The 8,517-nt window shown below is 48.3% G+C and overlaps 1 protein-coding gene across 1 annotated transcript; it reads right to left on the bottom strand.

Annotated features, from left to right (window-relative positions):
* Nucleotides 1-739: 739 nt before the first annotated feature.
* LOC134285533 (uncharacterized) lies at nt 740-8,058 on the bottom strand. The gene is made up of 2 exons (XM_062846499.1): nt 3,053-8,058; nt 740-2,962 (listed from the first exon to the last, which is right to left on the bottom strand). The coding sequence occupies exon 1, from the start codon at nt 8,018-8,020 to the stop codon at nt 3,149-3,151; it is 4,872 nt and encodes a 1,623-aa protein (XP_062702483.1). The 5' UTR covers nt 8,021-8,058; the 3' UTR covers nt 740-2,962; nt 3,053-3,148.
* Between the last annotated feature and the right edge of the window lie 459 nt (nt 8,059-8,517).

Below are 8,517 nucleotides of genomic sequence, written 5' to 3'. Positions count from 1 at the left end.
CACCCCCAAGTACGGGGCAAAACGAATCATATGTAAACAAACAGTCCATAGTTTTATTTTCATCAACAGAAATGGTCCGTAACTACACCAGGAAGTCGAACCGCGGCTCGTGGACGCTGAAAAACTTGCAGGCGGCCATAGCTGCTGTGAAAAGCGGGATCTCCAAATGCTCTGCAGCACGGTTGTATGGTGTTCCGAAGAAAACTCTCCTCAGATATCTCGCAAAAGCCAGCCACCCAACGTGTGTTTCGAGACTCGGAAGTTTCTCGTCTGTGTTCACGAGTATGCAGGAATAACAATTGATGGAACACATCCTGTACATGACTGAGTGTTATTTCGGCTACACATCCAAAGATTTCAGAAGTTTGGTCTTTGAGCTGGCCGAATCAAACGGGATTCCACATCCTTTTGACACATTTAAAAGACTGGCGGGTTACGACTAGACCTGTGCGCCGCCGTGCCACGCCGCCGCCACCGACACTTTTTGTCTCACGCCGACGCCGACCAAAGTATTGGCGGCGCGCCATACGCCGCTGTTTGTCGCGCCGCTGATTTTCATTTTTCACGCCGACGATCAGTGCACAAACAAAATTAAGTTTACATAATATTGAGATAAAAAAAATCTCACGATCACTATCACAAGAGTTTGATTACAATAATTGATTTCTCAACTTCAATCAAAGATTCATCCAGAATATCCTTTAAAGATTCTCATGGGAGGTCCTTCGGAGATTAGTATGAAAGTTTCTTCATGGATTCCTTCAGAAGTTCCATAAGGAATTCCTACAGAAGTTTTTTTTAGGAACTAGTCCAGGAGTTTTCTTAGGAACTAGATACCAGGAGATCTTTCAGAAATTTTTGGAATTTGTTCAAGAATCCCTCTAGAAATTCCTTCGGGGATTCCTCTTGGAATACCTTGAGGATGCCTCAAGAAAATTTTTCAGAGCTTCTTTCAGGACTTTTTTTCAAGAATTGCTCCAGTAGTTCCTTCAGTGATCTCTCCAGGAGCTCGTTCAGGGATTTTCCTAATAGTTCCAGGAGGATTCAGGGATGCCTCCACGTGATCATTAGGAATGCCTTCAGAAGTTTCCTAAGCTATTTCAACGGGAGTTCGTTCAGGTATCTTTCCAGAAGTCCCTTTAAACATTCTTGCAGAACGATTCATAAATGCCACCTGAAGAATTATCAAAAATCCCGTGAGTAGTTTCTTCAGGAATTCCTGCAGGAGGTCTTTAGAAATTAGTTCCTGCAGATTTCCTGCAGAGATTCCTTCTGAAGTACCTTTAACATTTCCTACAGGAGATCTATCCAGGAATTCCATCAGAGATTTTTCCAGGAGTTTCAGGAATTCTTGCAGATGTTTCTTCAGAGATTCCTCCAGATTTTTTTTAGGGATTCCTGCAGAAGTTCCATCAGAAACCTCTACAGAAGTTCTACATAGAAACTTATACGAAGATCCAAGGATACCTCCAGGAGAATTCAGAGATTCCCATATAAGAGTTCTTTCCAAGATTCCTTCAGAATATTTTTAGGAGATTGCTCGAGAAGTTCCTTCGGAAATTCTTCCAGAGATCTCTCCTGGGGTTCTTTCAGATTGTAGATTGATATTTAGATTTTTCCAGGAAGACTCACGGATGCCTCCAGGAGTTACATCACAGATATCTCCAGAAGCTCATTCAAGAAGTCCTACAGGAGTTGCTTCAGGGTATCTTGTAGGAGCTTCTTCAAATATTCCCTAAGGATTATAATCAGGCATATCTTCAGGATATTCTTAGGGGATCTTTAATGGAGTTTCTCCAAAAATTCCTCAAGGATTCCCTTCTGGAGTTATTCCAGGAATTCTTTAGAGAATACCTCCTGCAAATCCTTCCTACCGGAATTACTTCAAGCATTCACAAGAGACGAATCAACCAAGGGCTGAAAGTCTCTGTAATAAAGACAAATCAATCAATCAATCAATTGAGCATTCTCCTGGAATCCCTGTAGGGATTTCTTCTGTAATTTCTTTGGGGATTCTTCCTAGACTTTTTTCAGAGGTTTCCCTGGACTTCTTTCGTGGATTCCTCCTGGCTTTATCCTGGAATTCTTTCGGGAATTCCTCCGGAGATTCTTCCAAGATTTTCTTTCGGGGTTTCCTCCTGGACTTCTTTCTAGGAAGGAATTGTTTCGGGGATTCCTACTAATATTCCGACGAATTTATTTGGTAACTCTTTTTAGAATTTTTCAGAAATTCCACCTGGATTCCTCATTGAATTCCTCCAGACATTTCTCCTGCACTTCATTTAGGGATTCTGTTGAGAATTCGGATGGTTTCGGGGCAGGTGTGGACACTTCTGTTTAGCAGTTCATACAGAAGCAGCTTAAAGCTGTAATTTATTAGAGATTTTATAAATTTAGGTTTGAATACAATAATATGTGTGCACTTACATTCAGTGTTCTACTGCCAAATTTGACGAAACCTCGACCCTCAACTATTTTCATTCGAGCCGGCGAATGTTCGTTACACCTAACAAATGCATGTATATATTTAAGTTTATTTAAGAGAAATTTTAGCATGATCGTTATAAGGAACATTTTAACTAGGATTTCAATTAGGTAAGTAGGTTTTAACATAGGGTAGTGGAGCGGACCTGGTGTGGTGGTTAGAACACTTGACTATCACGCCGAGGACCTGGGATCGAATCCCACTCCCGACATACTCACAAAATGTGGGTTCTTCCTTCGGAAGGGAAGTAAAACGTGGGTCCCGAGATGAACTAGCCTAGGGTTAAAAATCTCGTTAATACAGACAAAAAAAAAAAAAAAACATAGGGTAATTCAATTTAGGCTTAGGTACAACGGGTTCTACTCACAAGTGTAGGCGTAAATCCAAAACACGCAATTTGACCTGTCTGTATACTCAATTCAACTATTTCGGCAATCACTGTAGCTGTACGATGGCTTTTGGTTCATCGAGCGACTCCTGGGAAAAGCATAGAGGTCGCTAGGTTAATAAAACACCGGTTCTGCTGATCAATGCCCGGCATCTATGATCGCTAGTAAGTTGGCTTACCGTACGGATCGTACTTCGTGGGTATCGGCACAATTCACCCGTATTATCAGCTCGGAGGAACGCAGAGGCACATGAAAATATACGGTTTTCGCACAATTAGCTCAAACACGCACCATCACTCGGCGAACAGTCGACACATGTGATCGATCGTGGCGTTCGTTTGCTATTGTCAGCTATTGTCCGTCGCTTCAATAGTTTTTGCGATGACTGACAAGGGGACCGTCCGGAATTCACACTACTCTCTGCAGTGCTGACAGATTGCCGGTTTTCAACATTCCCCCTCCCGTGTAGTTCCGGGGGTCCTTGTTTCTGAACATCGCGAACTTCCAGCAACGCCAGCTTCACCATTGGTCGTTTCAAAATCCCATCAGCGGTGCGTATCACTGCGCTTCGAGCTTGACCATCCTTGCCTCGCATGACTTCGACGACACGTCCTCGCAGCCACCCATTCCGCTTGTTTTCTTCGATGATAACGACTAAATCTCCGGGCTCCATAGGCTTCGCAGGCTCGAACCACTTAGTCCGTCTAGTCAGCGTCGGTAAATACTCACGGACCCAGCGTTTCCAAAACAAGTCTGCTAGATACTGGGCAAGCTTCCAGCTGTCCCGTAGCGTAGCGCCGTTGGCCTCTAGTGAAGTCCGCGGTTGCACCACACCACTTGAGCCGTACAATAGAAAATGGTTCGGGGTTAATGCATCTTGGTCTTCGTTGTCGAGTGGTACATAGGTCAGCGGCCGTGAGTTCACGATCGCTTCGGCTTCCAACAATACAGTCTCCAGAACCTCGTCGCTTGGATGACGAGGGTGTTCTGAGATGGCTCCCATTGCTGCCTTCACAGAACGCACCATCCGTTCCCAGCAGCCCCCCATGTGAGGTGCAGATGGGGGATTGAAGTGCCAGCTGGTTCTGGCATTGGTGAAGGTCACAGCGCAGTGTTCGTGGATGTCTTCCATCTGCTCCGTCAATAGGTTGCTAGCTCCTCGAAAACAGGTCCCGTTGTCTGAATATAGGTCCGACGGGAATCCTCTGCGCGCAACGAACCGGCGGATTGCCATTACACACGATTGTGTTGAAAGGCTGTGCACTATCTCCAGGTGCACCGCTCGTGTAGTAAGGCACGTGAAAAGTGCCACCCAGCGTTTCACCAAACTACGACCCTGTTTCACAAGGATTGGGCCGAAGTAGTCGACTCCGGTTTGGCTGAATGCCCGGATGTGGGGTGTCAACCGAACCTTCGGAAGTGGTGCCATTATCGGTGGTTGTGGTGTTGACTTCCGAAGCCTGCAAATCTGGCAACTCCGGGCGACACGTTGTATCAGAGGCCGCAACTTCGGGATTCGAAACTGCTGACGTATTTCGTTGAACACCGTTTCACGGTTCTGATGTTTGAATCGTCTGTGGTAACTGTCGACCAGAAGGGCTGTCAGACTGTGATCCTTCGGTAGGATGATTGGATATTTCACTCCAAAGGGTACGGTGGGAGCAGCACCAATCCTGCTATTCATCCTTATTACGCCCACATCATCCATAAACGGCGACTGTTCGTACAACTGACTGCTCTTCTCGATTCGCTTCTGCTCCTTCTCAGGGTTGGCCTTGTTGAACTCCAGCACACAATACTCGTCGGGGAACGTTTCATACTGCACCTGTCTCCATAACAAGTTCTCAGCCTGCAGCAACTCCTCGCTGGTCAGTGGTCCCGATTGGCCTCGTTTTCGGAACAACTTCACTGCACGTAGCAAATACGCCGTCGCGCGTAGCAGGCGCTTCCAATTCGAGAATCTGCTCACGTTGATCAAAGGTTGCGGCACTACTCGATGATGCTGGAATTTGGTACGAAGCTCCTCATCGGTCGTCCATTGGTTCACCGGCTGCTCCGGCCATTCGTTCTCCGGCAAGAGGAGATAATCCGGACCCGTGTACCAGCGACTACTTGCACTGAAGCTAGGTCCAACTCCCCACTTTGTGGCGTCGTCGGCCACGTTCTGTTTCGATGGAACGTAGTGCCACTCATCGACGGTAGAAGAATTCAGAATCTCGCCGACACGATAACCTATGTAAGAATGATAGCGCCGACTATCTGAGCGAACCCACGAAAGAGATGTTCTGGAATCTGTCCAAACGAACCGCTTATCTATGGGCAGATCCAAAGCATTGCAGATGTTGTTCATCAATCGGCTGCCTATCAGGCCGGCTTGCAGCTCTAAGCGGGGGATGGAGAGCGGTTTAAGCGGCGCCACCTTTGTCTTCGCTGCAACTAACACGCATCGCACTTCCCTATCGTGGACGATACGCAAATATCCAACGCAAGCATACGCTAGTTCACTCGCATCGACGAACACATGAAGTTGTATCCCGCTGTGCAGCTTACTATTTGCCGTACCGAAGAAACAGCGGGGAACCTCTACTTCACCCAATTGCTTCAGAAGACGTGTCCCGTCGTTCCACAGATCGTGTAGTTCATCCACAATCTTTTCATCCCAGTCTGTGCCAGATCTCCAAATGTGCTGCATAAGGATCTTGCCGTGAATGATGTAGTGGGCGATAAACCCGTAAGGGTCAAACAGCGACATAACGAGCCTCAACACCTGTCGTTTTGTGGGCGTGTCTCCTCCTACCAGTAGCGTCGTGAGATCATCTTTCAGAGTGGTATCAAAGGTGAACACGTCAACCGTTGGTTTCCATACCATCCCCAGAACACGCTCCATATCCGGAAATTTGTCCAGAATCATTGATTTCTCCTTCACGTTCTCGGTCTCGCCCAGACGTTGTAATACTTCCGCCGAATTGGACGAGAAGTTCCGGATGTCGAAACCACCTTGAGCGTGAACGAACTTTATATCTTTCACCAACTTGACCGCTTCGTCGATCGTATCTACACTGTCAAGGTAGTCATCGACGTAATGGGCATTTACGATCGCCTCTGCGGCTCTCGGGAATTGCGATGCGAAACTCTGGGCGTTGGTGTTCTTGACGAACTGTGCGGAGCACGGCGAACATGTCGCACCGAACGTTGCCACGTCCATGACGAAGACCTGAGGGGGCTGATCTGGATGATCACGATAGAGGAACCGCTGTGACTGCTTGTCTTGTGGGATGATCCGAACTTGGTGGAACATCTCTCGTATGTCCCCACACACGGCAACTGATCGCTGACGGAACCGTAGCAGAACCGTGAACAGTGACGTCAGCATGTCTGGTCCTTTGATGAGCATGTCGTTGAACGAAACGCCGTGGACCCGAGCTGCAGCGTCCCAAATCAGGCGGATTTTCTGTGGCTTCTTCGGGTTCCTCACGATGCCGAGCGGCAGGTACCACACACGATCCGGGTTTGTTGTCTCAACTTCCTCCTGTGTTATTCGGTGGGCGTATCCTTTTGACTCGTACTCTGCTATCTGATCATTCACACGTTCTTTGAGGCCAGGTTCTTTGGCCAGTCGCTTCTCTAATGACTGCATCCTGCGCACTGCAAGTGGATAGCTGTTTGGGAACGACGGTCGGTCATACTTCCACAGGAGCCCAGTTTCGAAGCAACCGTCGACCCTTCTTGTTGTTCTCTCCAGAATTGTGCGAGCCCGTTTATCTTCTTCCGACTCTAACGGAGTAGCTACCGCCGCCTCCTCGATGCTGAAGTACTGCTTCATCAGCTCATGCAGCTCACGGTTCCGGTGTTCCTCTGAATGCACAAGCAGCCGCGTTACGGCACTGTTACCGTCGACCTGTTTACCGTACACGCACCAGCCAAGCCGCGTCTTCGCCGCAACTGGTTCGTTGGCTCTGCCTTCTCGCACCTTTAGGGTAGTGAGCATCTGTGCGTGTTCGATACCGATGATGATTCTCGGTACTGCCTCTGAGTAACTATGTAGCGGTAGTCCTCTTAGATGTGGATAGATCGTTTGAAGCTCGGTATACTGGAACGATTGACCTTGTAGTTTCAACTTCTGCACCGTGCGTACGTTGCTCAGCTGGTATTGACTCTTGAGTCCAGTTCCCGAGATAGCAACTGAGATTCGTTGTGAACCCTTCTCTTCCCGAGATATGTTCCCGGTCCAGGAAAGCCAGAGAGATTCTTCGGGGCCGACGATGTCCAACTCCTGTGCTAGTCCGGCCTCCATCAACGTAGACTCACTTCCATCGTCAAGAAATGCGAATGTTTCGACCTTTCTTCCGTTCGCCTCAAGTGTTACTGGTAGATAGCGAAACAGTGAAATTTTCGTCGCAGAATGATGATTCTGTCGCGCGACGTTTTCGCTGGGCTTCGGATGAGCAGCGGCTGACTCCGTCACTGCCCGTGAATGTAGAAAAGCATTGTGACGAAAACGGCAACCATCTACTCCACACTCCTTGCTTGAACGGCACGGCCACCTGCGATGCGGAATCAAACATGTTCGGCAAAGCCCCTTTGCTTGTATCGCCTTCCACCTCCCATCCAGATCTAATGCCTTGAACTGAGGGCATCGTGCTACTTCGTGGCCGTCGTCCGAACAGTAAGCGCACGACCTCTTTACAATCTCCGGTTCTTTCGTCATCATTGCTGCTAATTGACCATTATCAGCCTCCGTGTGGACGTATAGATTCTGCTTCTCTCGTCCGGTATTGACAGACTTGCCCTGCTGCATTGAAGCATCTCTGGGCATCGTAACATCTGTCGCTGTCTTTACTAACTCCGTCATGAAATCACCGAACGTCGCCAGGTTGACGTCTGGAAACGAGCGTTTGTACCAAGACCACTGCATTCGCATTTGTGGTGGCAGCCTCTCGACCAGCTCGTGCACCAACATTGGATTACGCAAGTGCTCCACCAGATCTGCAACATCCATATGGTCGACAAGATTACGTACGGCCATCCCGTAGTTGATGATTGACTGCAAATTCTCAGCTTTCGGTGACGGTACATTTCGCAAATTTTGCAGCAGGGAGTGGATCAGGATTTCTGGTCGTCCATACAGCATCCGTAGTGTCTCCATCACGTGTGGCACTGACTGTGGCAACAGCAGACGGCTCTTCACCGAATCTAGCGCATGTCCCTTCAAGTAACGTTGTAGTCAAGCCAAATTCTCCACATCCGTGTATCCACAAGCCGCCGTTGAGTTGTAAAATGAACTGGAGAACAACGGCCAGTCTTGTGGGTCGCCAGCGAACGTCGGTAACTCGCGAGGCATCACTTGCCGCGCCGCCATTTGTACGCCGGATGGCGCTTGTTGAAAAGGCACATTGAACTGCTGTGCACCGGATGGTGCGGGAAAAAATGACACATTCGGCTGCTACACACCGGAAGACGCAGATTGAAACGGCTCATTCTGCTGCTGCACGCCGGATGGCATAGGGTACTGTGATCTACTGACCTGATGCACATCCGAATTGTTCACGTTTGCTGCTGTAACCACTGGATTGGAACTGCCATCCATTCGTTGACCAATCTGTGCTTGTACGTACAACCCTGTTGAACGCCCTGGTACTACTG

This window comes from Aedes albopictus, chromosome 1, assembly GCF_035046485.1.
Source record: "Aedes albopictus strain Foshan chromosome 1, AalbF5, whole genome shotgun sequence".
Lineage (NCBI taxonomy): Eukaryota > Metazoa > Arthropoda > Insecta > Diptera > Culicidae > Aedes > Aedes albopictus.
The sequence above is the reverse complement of the archived record's forward strand: the minus strand, read 5'-3'. Positions and strand labels throughout refer to the sequence as shown.

Bases quoted from the DNA above. Each gene is read 5' to 3' on its own strand.
- LOC134285533 (XM_062846499.1), bottom strand. From the start codon at position 8,020: ATGGAGACACTACGGATGCTGTATGGACGACCAGAAATCCTGATCCAC.